At 36.5% G+C, this 17999-nt stretch overlaps 2 protein-coding genes across 5 annotated transcripts; one reads left to right on the top strand and one right to left on the bottom strand.

The window, feature by feature from the left end:
- Window positions 1–457: 457 nt before the first annotated feature.
- On the bottom strand, window positions 458–2443 carry LOC7453626 (putative HVA22-like protein g). 2 transcript variants are annotated; one of them, XM_024598601.2, is made up of 6 exons: window positions 2025–2443; window positions 1829–1927; window positions 1683–1739; window positions 1506–1569; window positions 1190–1399; window positions 458–1029 (listed from the first exon to the last, which is right to left on the bottom strand). In XM_024598601.2, exons 1-6 carry the CDS (start codon window positions 2054–2056, stop codon window positions 727–729), a joined length of 765 nt encoding a protein of 254 aa, XP_024454369.2. In that variant the 5' UTR covers window positions 2057–2443; the 3' UTR covers window positions 458–726. The 2 variants fall into 2 exon arrangements, with proteins under 2 accessions (XP_024454369.2, XP_052308096.1); XM_052452136.1 differs by having other exon boundaries at window positions 458–1026.
- Window positions 2444–3949: 1506 nt separating this feature from the next.
- On the top strand, window positions 3950–13452 carry LOC7453625 (pentatricopeptide repeat-containing protein MRL1, chloroplastic). Of its 3 annotated transcripts, none has more exons than XR_002981393.2 (20): window positions 3950–4389; window positions 4952–5687; window positions 5793–6006; window positions 6242–6305; window positions 6413–6557; window positions 6655–6770; window positions 7194–7322; window positions 7474–7647; window positions 7721–7885; window positions 8175–8315; window positions 8758–8857; window positions 9796–9904; window positions 10042–10133; window positions 10352–10442; window positions 10839–11070; window positions 11151–11258; window positions 11699–11747; window positions 11955–12048; window positions 12617–12939; window positions 13067–13452. XR_002981393.2 is itself a non-coding variant. In XM_024599497.2 (20 exons), exons 1-19 carry the CDS (start codon window positions 4054–4056, stop codon window positions 12849–12851), a joined length of 3330 nt encoding a protein of 1109 aa, XP_024455265.2. In that variant the 5' UTR covers window positions 3951–4053; the 3' UTR covers window positions 12852–12882; window positions 13067–13452. The 3 variants fall into 3 exon arrangements, 2 of the variants coding, with proteins under 2 accessions (XP_024455265.2, XP_002306163.4); XM_024599497.2 differs by having other exon boundaries at window positions 3951–4389; window positions 12617–12882; XM_002306127.4 differs by having other exon boundaries at window positions 3952–4389; window positions 11166–11258; window positions 12617–12882.
- The last annotated feature ends 4547 nt before the right edge of the window (window positions 13453–17999 follow it).

Below are 17999 nucleotides of genomic sequence, written 5' to 3'. Positions count from 1 at the left end.
GATAATGGATTTACAGAGTGTTAAGCGGCTGCCGAAATTACACCTGTGGTCGCTACAAGACCATGCTACTACAGCTAGATGCCCTCACGGTCAAGATACTAGCTACTACATCGACGCCTACTTATTGTCCTTCTCTCTGATACTGCATCAGCAGTCTCATTTCTCATGACAAGTAGCATAACAAGGAATCTTATGCATGGAACCCGAAATTGTCCTTCTCTCTGATACTGCATCAGCAGTCTCATTTCTTATGACAAGTAGCATAAGGAGGAATCTTATGCATAGAATCCATATCACGACAATATATGTTTATGGATATTTGGTCTTTTGAAGCAGGCATTGCAATGTAACAATTCCAAAACGCCTGCCATAGATTCAGTGGACATGATGAGCAAGAACTTAAAATCTAAGCTCCAAGAACATGCGCAAGAAATCATGCAGTCTTGCTGATATTATCTTGTACAGAAATTAGAAGTTGCCATGGTATTAATTATCCTTTAATTAGTCATGCAATTGCAAGTTCCCTGCAAGCATGCAGCAATATACCTGATGCTGCCATAGTACTCACCTCAAACTTAACTTCGGTCTACATTTCTCCTTGCATGTTCCTATCTACCATGACATGTTAATGTTTGTGTCTAAGATTTACGCAACGGGAACAGATGAGGCTAGCAAAATTTGCTCCAGCACAGGATATCCAGTATTTACGTGAAGGTAATTAAGCAACTAGGAATTTGACGGTTTTTGCGGGCTCTGGAATAGTTTCCATCTTCCATGTTTTAGCTGGACAGATTCCTTTGGAACAGTTTCTTGCCGTGGAGAATTTATATCTCCATTCTCCGAGGATTGCATCGGTTCACCTGGCTGCTCTTCCAATTCACTTGCCTGCTCGTGTGACTGCTGGGACAAAGAAGCACTACTAGATGAATGTAACTGATCATGTTCTTCGGGCTGTTTTTCTGTTGTAGCCTCGCTAATTGAACTGGATGCCTTAGGTTCTCCATTTTTGGCATTTAGCTCTTCTTGCTGCTGGAAAAGAATTGACATCTTGGAATCAGTTAGTGTGGTTTAAAACATTAATAGAATAATGATCGAGACGAAACAATCCTTCTGCTGTCATATCATACCAGAACAGAGAAACTATGAAGTTGAAAAAGTCATCAACCGAATTAAAATTGGTTGAGGTTACCTGATCAGAACGAGGCATTGATGCTGACTGAGAAGAAACACACTGCAAAATTTCAAAAAACTTCGTCTGTCCATAAGCTGCTGCCTTCTGCCAATAAATAAGGGCAATCTCCTCAGCCTGCACCCTCATCTCCAACAAATTACGATCGATCTCAGTCTCGTGTTTTGCCACGAAAGGCCGGAAAAAACAATCATAAACATATTCCGTTCCCTGAAGCAGTTAAAAAAGAAACATATTAATCAGGATATAACTAATTCAAAGGTGGATAACGGGCCGGATGATGCTGCTTTGCAAATTTAGGGTGATCAATACATACTTTCGTTTTCGGATGCCAAAGATATATAAAGAATGCCAGCTTTGCTTCACTGTACATAGGCAGCCTTCCAAGACAGAAAGCAAAAACAGAATCATAAACATAACACAACAGCATGAATTAAACACACACACACAAAAAAAAAAAAAAACACACAACCCAAGTTTCAAGACACCATACCAAAAGATTAGATGATCCCCTACCCTCTCACAAACTGTAAGCATTGCAACTAAAATCCTACAGAAAAAAATGAAAGAACCATACCAGAACTGTAAATTAATTTCTTAAACACTAGAATTTTTCTAATGAAGCGTGAAAATGCTTACCAGTACCGGCACCAAAACAGGACTTGCGCAATATCTGTCCTGTTGTTCTCCGCTGCTTTAAAACACTCATAAGCCGGATAGGCATAACCAAAAATCATACTGTCAAATTATCATACATCAGCACCCCAATTAACACCGAAAAGATAGTCAAGTTGTAATAGAATGGATGTTGAATTAAATCAGTTTAGTTTCATACAGAAGGGTTCTGGACAGAAATGATCCAATCATCTTGTTTGCTTAACATTCACCGCGAGATGGTTATTAGCAATTCTTCCTGTCGATTTTGTCACACAATCCAATCTGAAATCCAAGGCAGGCAAAATATGAGTAAAATCACTAGATAAACAGAAGAAAAGGTGATCTATCACCCAGAATCAAGCACCTGAACAACGTACAATAGGAGTATTTATCCAGAAAAAACGTAAAATAGTAATGCCCCCCCTCTAACTCTTTTTCTTGATCAACCTTGAATTAATGCCAAAGTAAATACAACATGGGTTCGATCAAAAACCCACAGACACCTAAAACAAATGGAGTACGTATACTACAAGCCAAAACATAACCAGTACAGCAGCCACTTTATTAATTAATTTCCGGAAAAAGTAAGAGAAATGAAGTTAGTCTTTTGCCAAGGTTAGATATAAATCTTGAGATTTTATTTATTTAGTAGACATACAGCGAAGGCGGCATCCTAAGCAAGAGATTCAGTTGTATGTGATATGTATCGCTGGATTTCTTAGTAAGAGATCAACACAACACCCCACAAGACATAGGAGAAGTAATCTTAGAAGTACCCATATATCACATAAGATTATTATTATGTCTTACCTGGTTTTTGAATGATGATTAAAAAAAAGCTGCTCAGAAGTTGCAGTAGGTGTGTCTATATATATATATATATATATATATATATATATATATAGCACATAGAACTCGACTGTACGAGAAAAACTGCTTTGGTCACGAATCGCCACGAATGTATCCTTTGGTTTGAATTTAGATATGACAGTTGTTAAGTAAGCCACGATTTTCATTGGGCATTTTGAAGCAGTAGGAGGGCTGGGAGATTGGATAAAACAAGTATAGCTCAAATCTCAGGTAGCGTTTGTTCCTACGGTAAAATTATGTTTTTTAATTTTTTTTTTAGTGTTTTAAAATTATTTTAATGTATTAATATTAAAAATAAAATTTAAAATTTAAATATATTATTTTAATATATTTATAAACAAAAAACTACTATTATCATAATACCAAACACTACTAAATGATACGTTTGTTTTACTATTTTAAAAGTGATTTTAAAAAAAATTATTTTATTTTATTACATTTGCAAATAAAACTAATTCAACAGAAACAATCCTCGGTAAAATCTCAATCATCTTATAAAAATGGTAAGAGAAGTGATGGATGACGTGTGACGTTTGGATTTCCCAATAACAGTTGGGCACTGATTTTGAGGAAATAACTACTTTAATCATTCGTGGCTTTAACATGCTGTTTGACATGTCATTCGCAGTACTCTCGAAGAATATGCTTTTGTTCTTCTTAATTTTCGTTGTTTTTAATTTTAAGAGCTGCTACACCACGTCGGACAATGGAAGCCTTAAAGGGAGTGGGATTTCCAAATCTTATACGTACATCTACTCCGCTCCGCCTCGTGTCATAATTATAATCATTATAATTATCATCATAAATATTTTCTTTAGTGGGAAACTCAAATACTTTTTTTATTATTATTTTTAAAGCTAAAGTCCCAGTGTATTTAATAATATGTTTAATATACTTTTTTTAATATGGTGGTGTAAGTGTTTTTTTATTTGAAAAAGTATTAAAATAATTTTTTAAAGATTTTTAGCATTAACATATCAGAAATACCAAATAAAAATTAAAAAATATCAATTTAATATTTGTTTTTAAAAATTCATTTTTAAAAAACATATAAAAATAAAAACAACCTCCCTACAGAAGCTGGAAACCTACTCTCATACCCAGGATTTGAAATTCAGACCCATAATAGGCCCAAAGTAAAAAGATTGCAGCCCAATATTCGTAACAAATTATCGGAAGGCGTTGAAAAAGAATCAGTGCCATAACGCCACGTAAGCAACAATATCCACATACCAGTTAACCAAGAACCTCCATTCAGCTCAAATTATCATCGTTTCTTGAAAACAACCACCTCCCTTTCCTCTCCTCCTCCCATCCTCTCTCTGATAAAATTTGAAATGGAGCTTGCAAAATCGCAAACCCTAACACTAACTCAAATCTCCACTCTCACTTCAATAAATCAAAGAGGTCACCGTCAATTTATTGGTTGCTTCGGCCACAATTTGATTAGGCCTCCTTCTAGTGCCGGCCTACTACTTCGATACCGTGGAAGGAAATTACGTGTTCAAAGAAATGGAAATAAGAGGTTCGTAGTTAAGGCGTCTTTGGATGCCAATTCGGTTCTGGTCGTTGTTGCTGTCACTGCTTTCTCTGCTCTCTCTCTTGCTTACTATAATCGATATATAAATAGTAACATCAAGAACAGCAAAAAGATTACCTCTAGCTCTATTCAGGTAAGACTAAACAATCCAGAGCCTCTCTCTTTCTCTTTGTGTTTTTTAGTGGGAATAATTATAACATAGATAAAAGATAGGCACAGGAGAAGAGAGAAACAAGGAATAAAGAATTAAAAAAATATTTTTTGAGAAGTAAATGTATTCTTATCATTTTTCTATAATTTTTGATAAGTGATTTTTTTGAGAAGTAAATATTGATAGTTACAGTTGAGCGCATTTTTTTTTTGTCTAGTAATATAAGTTTAATTTTTAGCATCATCTATTTGTAGGAGTTTAGAAGATATGGAATAGTGTATTTGTTTAATTTTTAATTTAATTTAATTTTCCTTTTATGTAACTCTCTCAAGTTGCCTTTCTGGGAGGAAATAAATTGCGAATGGTAAAATTTGTTTGGGGAGGATTGTTTTATGACTTAGGTGAATTTAAGAAATGGAATCAGTTGAAATTAATTTATGCTACTACTTGTCAAACTTACCTTTTTGGGTAAACTTTGTGATTTAGAGAAGTTTTAATTTCTTTTCGTGGAAAAATAAATTCTAATATCTTGCCAATGATGTAGGTGTTAGGTTCTCCAAGTTTTGCGTTCTCTCAATTAGGAAGAAGCATTGTGAACCAGATTACTGGAAGCCAGTTTTTGCATTTTGGAGGTCTTCATAGAGAGGCCCATGAAGTAGAAAGCCAAGGATCTGTGGAGAAGGCAAGTGAAAATAGCCATGAGTTCGAGGAAAAAGAGACCCATGTACAATTTCAGGAGACTGCGTCATTGCATGGCAGTTCTCTTTTGATAAAAGCAGTGGAGTCTTCTGGTGCTAATTTTGTTGCCGCTAATGTTTGTGATACTGTGGTTGTTGAAGAATCTGAAGTTGGTGATGCAAGGGTATCTCCTTTACCTTCCGTGCTCAGTGAATCAGGCTCTGCACTACCTCTTATTTTTGCAACACAAATGACTGAGTTGACACAGGAAAAAAGTGGAGAAGAAATTGAGTTTGGTTCTGAGTTGTCTGGATCGGTGGAAAAGGTGAAGTCTAATGCTGTTTTGGTTCCTGTAGATAACGAGTCTATTGAAAAGGCTGAGCTTTCTAGCTATAACGGTGCCATTAGCCAATCTGTTAGAGAAGATCTTTACACCTTTTATGGGGCGAACCGATCAGTGGTAAAATCTGCATCCAATCTAGGTTTAAAAGAAACATCTTCTCATGCCTCCCTGCTTAAAAGCAAAAGATTTTCTTCCTTGAAAATGAATACTGGACTAGAGACGGAAGATTTATCTTCTCAGCAGCCTCTTCAAGCTGCAGGTTCTGCCACAGAAAAGCATATAGCTAGTTTACTTTCAATTTGTTGAGTATGATACCAATATCAAACTGTTAAATCATTAACTCGAGCTTTGGTCTGCCATCCAGATCATGTTCAAAAAACAATGCCTCCTGCACATTATGAAGGAGGGTCTTTCCATAAAAGTAAAAACCTTCCAGGAAGCAAGGAAAGAAAACATCCGATTCAAGATAGCCATTCAAAACTCCGACAGCTGCCCTCCCCAAATGGCATTCCTTCTAAAGTAAAAGACCATCCTCCAGAGGAATACAATGCTTACAATCGTTTGCTAAGAGAGGGGAGGTGATTCTCAACATTCATCTTTCCACATTCTGTTCTGTTTAACTGTCTTCTTGACTAAATGGCAGAGACAATTGCTAATGAATCAAAAGTTTGATTTAGAATCAAAGGCCAGTAGAACTAAAATTCTGAATATTTTTGTGGGCAGTGGAAACTTGACTATCATGATAATTACCTTCATGACTTGTTCCTTTGATATTTTTTGAAACTTTGAGCTTATCCTTCCATTATCTGTTAGGTTAGCTGAGTGTTTAGATTTGCTTGAAGATATGGAAAGGAGGGGTTTGTTAGACATGAATAAGGTAATGCTGCATCCTATGGTTGTTTCTAATTGCTCTCTTCTTCTTGACTTCAATTTCTTGCTCTTGGATAACATCTTGATATATATGTATTTTTTTTTCTGATCCAGGTTTACCATGTGAAGTTTTTCAAACTCTGCAGAAGTCAAAAGGCTGTCAAGGAAGCTTTTCGTTTCTGCAAGCTGGTTCAAAACCCAACCTTGAGTACATTTAACATGCTAATGTCTGTGTGTGCTACTTCACAAAATTCAGCTGGTAGACCCATATTTAATTGCTCAGTACTCTGCCAGAGTCTCTGCTTAATGTGTTGTCCATGTGCTTCAAGCTCCTGATGTCTCTATTGTTATTTCAGGGGCTTTTGAAGTTCTACAACTTGCCAAAGCTGTTGGATTGAAAGCTGACTGCAAACTTTACACAACTTTAATATCAACATGTGCTAAGAGTGGAAAAGTTGATGCAATGTTTGAAGTATGGTAACTTCCTTGCTTCTCCTGGTTTAGATTGCTCAATATCTTTATTCTAAGTTTTTCAGACATTTATGCTTCTGCTGTTAAGGTAATAATGGATATTCTATTTTCATCCCTGTTCTGTTCTTGCTATTCCACTAGTTAAGGCTGGAAAATTTGCTCTTATCGCGGTTATTTATATTAAGGTAATAATGGATATTCTATTTTCATCCCTGTTCTGTTCTTGCTATTCCACTAGTTAAGGCTGGAAAATTTGCTCTTCTCGTGGTTATTTAACTGGCACCATCCAGTACAATACAAGGGTGGCGACAATGAACTACCCATGGGCTTGCCTTGATTCCATCAAAGAGAGGATGTCTAAAATCTGTATTCATTATGATTATGGATGACTTACAAGTGCTCTGATGGTAATTAATTGGTCTAGGTGTTTCATGAGATGGTTAATGCTGGTGTGGAACCAAATGTTCATACTTATGGAGCACTTATTGATGGTTGTGCCAGAGCAGGACAAGTTGCCAAGGCATTTGGTGCATATGGGATAATGAGATCTAAGGTATCACTTAGAAAATTTTTGCATTATCCTATCAACACTTCCCTTACTGTGAGAAAAGTTTTTGCATTTGGCTGCTGTTTCACTTTCTTGTTTAGTTTTGCATCCTAATTTTAAAGTGATTTTCGCACTTATAAGATGCTTTATACAGTAGAATGTGAAGCCAGACCGAGTAGTCTTCAATGCACTTATCACTGCATGTGGTCAATCAGGAGCAGTGGATCGTGCCTTTGATGTATTAGCGGAAATGACAGGTGAGGCACAGCCTATTGATCCTGATCACATCACTGTTGGTGCACTGATAAAGGCTTGCACAAATGCTGGTCAGGTGAGTATATTTTTTCTACTCATATTTCCTTGATAACTTTGCTGGATTGATACAGAGTTTGCTTTGATTTTAGGTTGACCGGGCACAGGAAGTGTACAACATGGTCCATAAATATAACATTAAGGGCACTCCCGAAGTTTATACAATAGCCATTAATTCTTGCAGCCAGATTGGCGATTGGGAGTTTGCATGCAAGGTGTTTGATGACATGACAAGAAAAGGCGTGGTCCCTGATGAGGTCTCTTTATATACATTAGATTGTCCTTTAAATATTCACTACTTTTTTAAGATCTGTATTTGTTGAGGCTGATGGGTTAGCATAATATTAGTTTTAGTTGGCTTAGTAATGGTTCATGGAAGGAAAGAAGAGATCTGTAGTTCTCTTGTGTGAATAGTGCGATCACCTGTTTGCTAGAAGCAGGCTGCCTTTTAATAGGCCACATGGACTTGACATTTATTGTGGTTGTTAAGAATACCTTGATTTTGAAGCTCGAAGAAATCTTACTCATGTTTGTTCTTTCACCCAGATGTTTCTCAGTGCATTGATAGATGTAGCAGGCCATGCTGGAAAGATGGATGCTGCATTTGAAATCATACAAGAAGCCAAGGCTAAAGGAGCACAACTTGGAATTATACCATATAGCTCATTAATGGGAGCTTGTTGCAATGTATGTCTCATCTAGTAATTCCTATTGTAAAATGTTCTCTGGTACATATAAAATGGTTCAGTTGTGGGTTGAAAGTCATGTCTTGCAGTAGTAGCCCAGAAACCTCTTCTGAAACTCCACAAATATAAATCATTCTTTAGTATAGAATGCTAGAGAATAGGAAACCCTGGTTTTATTTTGACATTAAGGGTAATGGTCATTAGAGATTCCCGGTTGGCTCAAATTGTAATCTCCCTCGCATATTTCCCTAACTCAATTAATATTTTTGATGATTTCTTATTGATCTGACTTTCTCTAATAAATAGAGAGCCATAAAATGGAAAAATATGAAAAGTCAACAACTTGTTTTGAGGTCATGCAATTTTTTCCTTGTATAATAATCTGGATTTTTTTTAGATTGGAGATCCTTCGTGGTATTGATCTAAGTTCCTTCTGCTTTCAGGCCAAAAACTGGCAGAAGGGACTGGAGCTCTATGAGGATATAAAGTCCATGAAAATAAAGCCAACAGTCGCAACTATGAATGCTTTGATCACTGCCTTGTGTAAGTCAGTATCTGTTGCTTTTTTTTTTGTTTGAAATTAATCTGACAATTTTGGTGTATGGCTTGTACTCTATTCTGTGTCAAATAATTTCTACCTTATTCTCTTATTTTAATGCTTCTATTATTGATGGTTAAATTTAAATATATTGCTTGGAGGAGAATAAAATATTTAAGGAGCAATCAGCAATAACCAGTTCAATTACTGTGTCATGTTCTTTCATTTTAGGAAGTACAAAGATAATTTGTTCAAGTGTAAAGCCAGATAAAAAAGGTCCAATAATATAAAGACAGACTTAATTTACATGCCTATTACTAAATGATTACCATCCCTGACATTCGAGGTGAACATTTTTCTGTGGACCTAGTGATTTATTCGGACTTTGTGGTAAATGACAAATTGATCACATACCCATGCCAAATCCCCTTGCTGTAAATTGCAGTATTTGAGGTTGCTTTTCTGGATTACTCTTTGAAAGGAGCAAGTTTTAATAGAGGTTATGAAAATTGATAAAAATGCTTGCACAAAACAATCCAACGTTTATTTATACACATAGATTATAATAATCATGTTTGTTTTTATACCTAGAATACTGTAAAATTCCAACACTAGAATTTTTGGGAGACTGAAACAAATGATTATTGAATTAATGCAAAAAGTGCTTTTGATGCTTCCTTAGATTTTATTTCCAAGCTTTCTAGTTTGTAGATAAACAAAGAATAATCTGCAAAATTATCAGAACATGAAAATCACAGCACTATTGTTGTGATTTGTTCCTCATGTACGCTTGTAATGCTAGTTTCTCTTAAAGGTTGCATTTCCTTAATACCAGAGCTTGATGGGAGACACAGATAATTTGGAACTCTTCAGCAATATGCATGTCCTAATATAGTTGTACAGTTGAAAAATTAAGAAAAGGCATGGGGATATTTTGCTGCAGGTGATGGAGATCAACTTCCCAAGGCTCTTGAAGTGTTGTCAGAAATGAAGGCATGGGGCCTGCGCCCAAATACCATCACATACTCCATACTCTCAGTGGCAAGCGAGAGGTAAGCGTGCTGTTGATTATTTTCTTTGAACATCATTGTTTAAATTCCTTCACAATTTCGGATCCTGTGAATGTTTGCTCTTGTTTTTATCTCCCCATACTATTCCCCTTTTCACTTATATTTTCTCTCTTTTGCAGAAAGGATGATCTGGAGGCTGGCCTCATGCTTCTTTCTCAAGCCAAAAAAGATTGTGTAGCCCCTACCCTCATTATGAGTAAATGCATAATTAGTAAGTTGAATGGAATAGAATTTCTACTATATTTTACACGGAACATTTGTACATTCCCTCGTCTGATTGTGCCTGAACTGATTCCATATCTTGTGAACATTTATGAATTCAGTGGAACTGAAATACCTTGGCGATGATTTCAGTTAATTTATTGTCTTAAATGTACATCTTCTGTCAATTGGTGTGAAAAATCTTTCTGAAACATTATCATTTTGAAGGCATGTGCTTGCGGAAATTTGAGAATGCTTGTACCCTTGGCGAGGCTGTTTTGTCTTTCAACTCAGGAAGGGCACAAATTGAAAACAAATGGTACCTTTTCCCCTCTTTGACAAATATTCTGTTAGACATGCATCTTTCTTTTGGAAGTTGAAATCCACCTATCACCTATCAATGTTTGGTTTCATGTTATGATATAGGAGGTTTTTCTCATACAAGCATGGATATATGAATATGTTCACATTGATATATTTTTATTGAAGGGGGGGGGGGGGGGGGGGGGATGTGAATTCTTATTTGCTTGATCAGTTCAAGTCCTGCATTCATTTAAGAGCTTCAGAAAATTGGAATTGTTAAACAGTTCTTCGTCTGATGTCACAAGTAGCATTTGCTTTAAAAAACTCTTGAAGGTTAATTTTCTTCCAGATTAATGTTATCGTGCTGGAGAAGTACTTGTCTGAGTAAGTCTTATATTTGTTTCTTATCTAGGACATCAGTGGCGTTAATGGTCTACCGAGGAACAATTGCAGCTGGTGAGAAGCCTACAATTGAACTTGTCTCACAGGTTTTGGGATGCCTGCAGATCCCTTGTGATGCCACACTGAAAAACAGACTTGTAGAAAATCTGGGTGTCACTGCTGTCTCGTCAAGATACTCTAACCTATGTTCATTGGTGGATGGGTTTGGAGAGTATGATCCTCGTGCTTTTTCATTACTTGAGGTCAGTAGGCAGCTGAAATTATTTTCTCAGTATTCCAACTTCATGCTTTGCTATGAATTTGATTTGGGAAGTCAGCCAAGATTTGCCATTTACAGGAAGCTGCCGCTCTTGGAATTGTGCCATGTGTATCCTTCAAAGAGAGTCCTATTACCATGGATGCTAAACAGTTGCAAATTCATATTGCTGAGGTGAGTTTTCATTATTGTAACTAGTTGTTGCTGTGGTGGCAGTTATGGTCATTTACCTAATTATAATTGAGGGGGTTTTCTTGTCTCTGCCCAAGCTCTAAGCTTTCTCAAAGCACATTCACAGGATGTAAATTTCTAAATTTAGTGTCCAAAGAGCATCATGATTTTGTACAATTACCTATTGTAAATATCCAAAACTTTTTATATGTTGATTGTTTAGCCTCATGATTCATGAACGGATCCTGTGCAAAAAAGAGTCTCTGCTTTCATTTTCTTTTCTTCCTGTAAGATTTTTCAGCACTTTATTTGTGATATAAGGTGTGCCAATGAGCTATAGTATCCTCGCCACAATCCCCCAGCACCCACTAAAAAGAAGAACAATCCTCTGTGAGTAAATTGTCTTTGTTCAGGACTTCATTGCTTTCTGTGAAATTTTGCAGGTGTACTTCTTAACAATTTTGAAAGGTCTGAAACATCGGCTTGCTGCTGGTAAGGGTTTAATCCTTTAGTTTCAGTTGCTGATATTTTATTGAACTGAACAAATGTTTGTGAAGCGTGCACCTATTATCGATTTTAATGATCTTGTACTTCATGCACCTACGGAGATGGCGCAGCTGCAGATTATAGATTGTTTGTTCAGTCTGTAAAGCAATGACTAATTTTGATTACTTCGCCATCTTCAAAATTTTACTGCAGGTGCAAAGTTACCGAACGTAACCATTTTACTGCCCGTAGAGAAGGCACAAGTCATAACCCTTGAAGGAGAGAAAACAATCAATGTAGCAGGACGGTGAGAAGTACTCCTTATAAGCATCATATGCAATAATAACCCCCATCACACCCTTGCGTGCTGCTTTTAAGATTCATTCAATGAAACAAAAGAACAAAGAAAAAGAAAGGAAGAAAGAAAAAAGAAAATGGAAAATAGAGCTAATAACTGTGATAGCTGTCATGCTGGCTGGCTAATTAAACCAGCAAAGTAGCTGTCGATTTGAAAAACCAAATGTCTCCATCAGGATAAGCAAAGTGAATAGGATTCTCCCAAAGAAAAAAGTTAGGCCAATAGGTATTTTGCATGCTGTCAAACCAACGTCCATGGAAGTAAGTCGCATTGTGGAATTTAATAAGAGTCTACAGCAATGCAAGGGAATGAAAGAAATGTACAGGACATTCATAACACACACACACACACACACACACACACACGCGCACACACACACACACACACACACACACACACACACACACACACACACACACACACACACACACGGAGAGAGAGAGAAAGCAATTTATGCAAGGAATGAGAATAGATGAATTGCATATAACAAGTTAAATGCAAATGTTTTGTTTATCAGGATCAGCCGGGCAGTTGCATCCCTTTTGAGAAGGCTAGGACTACCTTACCAAGGGAATGAATCATACGGGAAAATTAGAATCAATGGGATTTCCTTGAGAAGATGGCTTCAGCCAAAGCTTGATTCTCCTTTCAGTGGAAAACCAGGAGAATGGAGTACATCCCTGTCACGACTAGGAAAAGGAATAAGCTTCCAGCAACGCAATATTCGCACTGGTGATTTTTCTTTAGAATAAAAAGGACACAATTTTCTACCAACGGAAACAGGTTAGAAGAATGACCTATACAATGAGTTTATTTTAGCATGAGACTACAGTTCTGCAGGTGCCTTCCTACCATTAACGTTTTGCCCATATGCTTCAAGCTCATGTTCTCATTCACCATTTACTGTGTATAACGTTCTCGATTACACCGTTTATATTGACTATTAAGCTTTTGATTTTCTATCCAGATTACGTTCACAAGAGAGTACCTCTTCTTGCATGCTATGAGGGGGGACGGTAATTCAGAAAAAAACAGTAGATTTCCAAGAGACAAAGAAGAAGGCACACCAGTTCAAAACTACCAGAGCTCCTCTTTACCCAACTGGCCTACCTGCTAAACAAAAGGACCATCCACCAAAGGTATCCGGTGGTTACAGTCCCCATGCTAAGAGAAGGATAGACAACTGATTGCAAATTGAGCTTTACACTACTACTACTACTTTAAAATCAGCCTGGTGATTACTGGTCATTCGTTTTGAAGTAGTAACTTAGAAAATCTTTACAAAATTCTAGAACTCTGTATCAGTCCGATATAAGGATCAGTGCTCTCAAGTAATGATGTAATATTTATTCCTCTTCCTCGTGTACGGGTTTTGCTTTTTTTTCTCTGCAATGATCGATCATTGCTTGTGTCAGCATCATTCTTGCCAGTTTCTTTCTCCAGCAAGTTTACTCCGCCCTTAAATTGTTGCGCCAACTGCTGTTCAGCTGTTGTGTTGCCGTGAAAACTAGCAAAAACCAGAGTTTTAATATCAAACGTCTAGGATCCAGGACGAAACTATATCTTCTTCAAGAGGAGAGGGACTGAAATGTAAGTTGTTGCAGACAATTTCTGCACTTCTAGAATGCTTTCCGAACGCCCAAAATCACCTAATAGATATTCAATAACCATAAATATTTTACGTGTTTTAAAGAACAAGTTAAGAGGAAAATATTATCAGTCAGTCAACTGTAATATTGAAAGAAGATGAGTAGTAAACATTTTCCCTCAACGTAAAAAAGAAGAAGGTCTCTCTCTCGCTGTCAACTCCCTCGGCTCTCCTCGCGCCCTTCGCTTTCTCTGTTTTTGCTAATTATCGTTATGAGATCTCATCAGTAATAGATTTAATTACTAGTTATTCTACTAGATCTGCTGCTAAACTGACTCTTCAATCTCACCATTCATTCATCTCTATTTTTGGGTTGATTTTAGTTTTCAATTCATTTGAATTTCTGGGTTTAACTCATCTGACCTTTCTTGGTTTGATTAGTTAATTGTTTTGAGTTTCTAGATTGATTTCCAAGCTCTGTGGTTGCACGATTCAGATCTAGCAAGCTTTGATAATTTCCTCGTTCATATGATCTCATAGCCATCCTTTTTTATATATATATATATATAAAAAATGAATAAGCTATGGCGATTTCTCAAAAATCTCAGCGAACTCCATCTAACCATTCTTTGGAGTATGTTATTTCAATGCTTTTGTTTGGGGCTAATGGGAATAGATTCGATGAGCAATGGGAAAATGGAGTGCCGAAAGGGAATGGGGTGTTTACATGGCCAGATGGGAGTTGTTGTATTGGGAGCTGGAATAATAGCAGTAAGGATTTGAAAGGGCAGCAATTGAATGTCACGTTTTATACTTTCTCGATCTATTGAGTTCATGTAAATGGTAAATCTTCATTTTCAGATTTCATGGAGTCTCAGAGTGCTCTTATTTTGTGCATATGACTGATGTTTTCTTCCATGTGGGCTTGTTTGGTGCAGCTGCAGTTGTTTCCCTGTAAAGTTAATTTTACAGGGAGAGGAAACCAATGGTATAGATTAAAATAAAAATCAGTCTCAATTGCTATTACGGATCGTAGAAAGAAGAGATGGAACCAAGAAATAATCAATCTCATTCTATGATTTTGTTTAGGTTCTACACTAGAAAATCATGCATGGAACGTTTTAATTAATAATACTCATGGAGCCGAGCCCATCTCTGAATATACTCCTCCACCGATTTCTGCTTTTCAAGCTTCCAGCTCCCTCTCGTTTTATTTATGAAGTCCTCTGCAATAGCATCCACTCTATGCTCCTTCCAGCTCTCAATACAATCCTCTTCTGATTTCTGATTTTCATGCCTCCAAATCCCTTTCATTTTACTTATGAACTCCTCTGCAAACGCATCCACTCCATGCTGTTCCGTAGTCTCACACGAGGCAAAAGAGGTCCCATCGTCACTCTTCTCACCAGCTTCCTGTTCATCATCCCCAGTCTCCACCATGGCAACACCCCCCTCCTCTTTGTTGCAGCCTTCATAACCCCTTACAGTATCATTTGTTACAAACACCGCTCTGTTGATTTTCCTCTCCATATCTAAGTACCTGGCATGGGTTGATTCCATCAGAAGAGGCCCCGCCATGTTTATGGTATGAATACCATAGTTGTCCTCCCTTTGGTCATGGTAGGAGTGTTTAAAATGGCAGTCGTAAAGGTGGTGGTGGTGGTGTTGGAGGCGGTATTGACAGGTTTTGTTGGAGCGAAACCTGGATGTTTCAAGGCTTTTTAGTTTCTTTTGTAGGGTAGATACGAGTCCTTTCCATAACTTGTTAGGGACTGAACGCTTTTTTTCAGGTCTGAAGCAAGACATGGTTGCTGGATTTATTTTTCTCTCGAATCAAAACGAAACTAGGGTTTTTGGGCTGGGAGTGTGAAGTTTATACTAACAAGATATCAAAATCTATCAAATATTTCCGGGATACATTTACAGAATTAAATTTTAGATTAAACGTAAAGATTAGTGAAATGAGTAATCTAGGCACTAAAATGGTAAATAAATCATAAAACCAAAAATTTAGTTGCCACCTCGCAATGGAAAGTACTCAATAATTAATGGGAAATTCTCTATTCCTTCTTTTTTTAGGAAAAAGGATCATTCTTAATAAATCCACACACGATATTCTTTTGATTCACAATAATTTGGGAGATAAGGATTCCAACTTCAATCACCATTTGTTCGTACCATAAAAAAGAAAAATTCTCAAAGAAATCCTAAATGCCAGTTACAGAAGAAGGAATCCGAAATACATAATCCTGAGGGATGTAGTTCAATTAGTCAGACCCTGAATTTGCTCTTTAAAGGTCACCAATTCGAGTCTCATAAACCTTAGAGCCACTAAAAGTTTACATGATTGTTAACTTCAAGATTTATGAGATTAGTCGAAGTATATACAAGCTCATCCAAATATTTATATTAATAAAAAAAAAGCCAAAACACATCAGCCAGGATTTGTTGCAGAGACCAACTTGGACCCGAGCCCGGGGGAGGTGACAAGGACTGCCTTGTTTACTTTACAGGAGGCTGATGGAACAACATTTTGAGATTATTTTTTATTTAAAAATATATATTTTTTTATTTTTTAAAATTAATTTTTAATATTAATATATTAAAACTATATGAAAACATCAACAATAAATTAATTTAAAGTAAAAAAAGATATTTTTATTTTATTTTTTTAAAACGTTTTTGAGACATGAAAACAGTTTTATATTTTGGAAATTACTTATTTTCTTAATTATGTTGGTACCAGAACTTTGATTTTTTTTAGGAGTGTTAATTGTATTGATTGCAAGTTTGCAACTAACTTTGATTTCTTCGACGAGTCATGAAACCGAGAAGTGAGATCAATGAAGGCATCTTCTTTGCAAGGAATTGTAAGGCCACCCATTGGATGACTGAAGCCAAATTCGTCCTCAGCTTGATTGAGCAAAGCTAGGAAAGAAGGATGATTAATATATGATATTGGGACCTCAAACCGCTTCTTTTGGAATTCCCCAACATACACTGCAATGTGGCCTCTTGGGACATCCGAGTGATTTCTACTAGGAAGAGACTGATGCCTGAGGATTTTCCTGGCATTATGAATCACAGAAGGAAAACTAAGGACACCCATGTCCGGAAATGTTGAAGGATCTGAATAGAATTTGTTCTGGTAGATGGACAGGGGAACTGGCAGTGAAGGAGAGCTCCTAGTGCTTGTAGATTTGTGAGCGCTGAGGCACTTTGGAGCTATGAAGGCTTGTGATTACAGAGATGAGAAATGGGGTGCATTTATTTCATCAACGAAGCCAAAAGGGACGCATCACACATCACTAGGCTTTGCTCAACAGCTCTGATACTTTTTTCCTATTCATCCAAAGGTAACCAAACCCACTTGATTGTTGGAGACAGAAGACACCGATCCTGATCATACCCTGGCGTCACTCTCTATTAATTCTTCAAAACAGATGGCCGTACACTGGCATACATGTACCCGTAGGCACCGGGGCTCATGTTTTTAAAGGCCAGAGCGTTCGAGTTTAGGGCTTTTTGATAAATTGTTCAACAACGCAATTTATCAAATATTTTCTTAACAAACGAACTAGATAAAAAAAAAAAAAACTCAATGGGTCATTGTATCAAAATGCATGTGGTACCTATTTTTATTTTTATATTTTGGTAGAATAGATTGATACAACGAGAACTGGTTCAGAGAAAAGCACAAGTTGCATCACTGAGAAGAACATGATAAATTCCACTAAGAAGGCTGATGCCAAAACTTGAACCCACATCATCAGTCGCTCCCAACTTGGCCGGAAACAAGGACCCTGCGTCAATTGGATTTTTTTTTTTGAAAAAATTCATGATTGGATGCACATATGTGTGGTAAAAAGAAGAATCTTCTCCTTTAAAAATAATAATAAAAAAAGGTGTTCAATTGAAACATGACTGAATTTATCCTAGTTACTCTTCGATACTATTTCATAAGAATTTTAGGAGAAAGATAATTTTTAATATTTCAAAAATAATACAGTTAGAATACAATCATATTTTTAATATTAATGCTATTATAATAGCGGTTATTTAGTCATGTTTTAAAAAAACATGCTTTTTGCAAATTAATTAACCTTAACAAAAGTTAACTTAAAATTTTATGAAGATTCAACGACTAAAAAAATAATATTTAAGATCTAATAATCAAGAAAAAAAAAGAAGATAAGGTAATGTGATTGGCACATCGTTACCGTTAGAAAGATCTTAACGAGATGATTCTAATTACATATTGAAAGATCACCCAACAAGGTCATCATTAACCCCGAATAAAACTCCTAACCAA

Source organism: Populus trichocarpa, chromosome 4 (assembly GCF_000002775.5).
Source record: "Populus trichocarpa isolate Nisqually-1 chromosome 4, P.trichocarpa_v4.1, whole genome shotgun sequence".
NCBI lineage: Eukaryota > Viridiplantae > Streptophyta > Magnoliopsida > Malpighiales > Salicaceae > Populus > Populus trichocarpa.
The sequence above is the reverse complement of the archived record's forward strand: the minus strand, read 5'-3'. Positions and strand labels throughout refer to the sequence as shown.

Excerpts from the sequence above, each read along its gene's own strand:
- LOC7453626 (XM_024598601.2), bottom strand. The coding sequence starts at position 2,056 with ATGATTGGATCATTTCTGTCCAGAACCCTTCT. Across the intron at positions 1,400-1,505 it reads TTTGGCATCCGAAAACGAAA|GGAACGGAATATGTTTATGA; the intron begins GTATGTATTGAT and ends TAACTGCTTCAG. Across the intron at positions 1,030-1,189 it reads CAATGCCTCGTTCTGATCAG|CAGCAAGAAGAGCTAAATGC; the intron begins GTAACCTCAACC and ends ATTCTTTTCCAG.
- LOC7453625 (XM_024599497.2), top strand. The coding sequence starts at position 4,054 with ATGGAGCTTGCAAAATCGCAAACCCTAACACTAACTCAAATCTCCACT. Across the intron at positions 6,558-6,654 it reads TACTTCACAAAATTCAGCTG|GGGCTTTTGAAGTTCTACAA; the intron begins GTAGACCCATAT and ends TTGTTATTTCAG. Across the intron at positions 11,259-11,698 it reads TGCAAATTCATATTGCTGAG|GTGTACTTCTTAACAATTTT; the intron begins GTGAGTTTTCAT and ends GAAATTTTGCAG.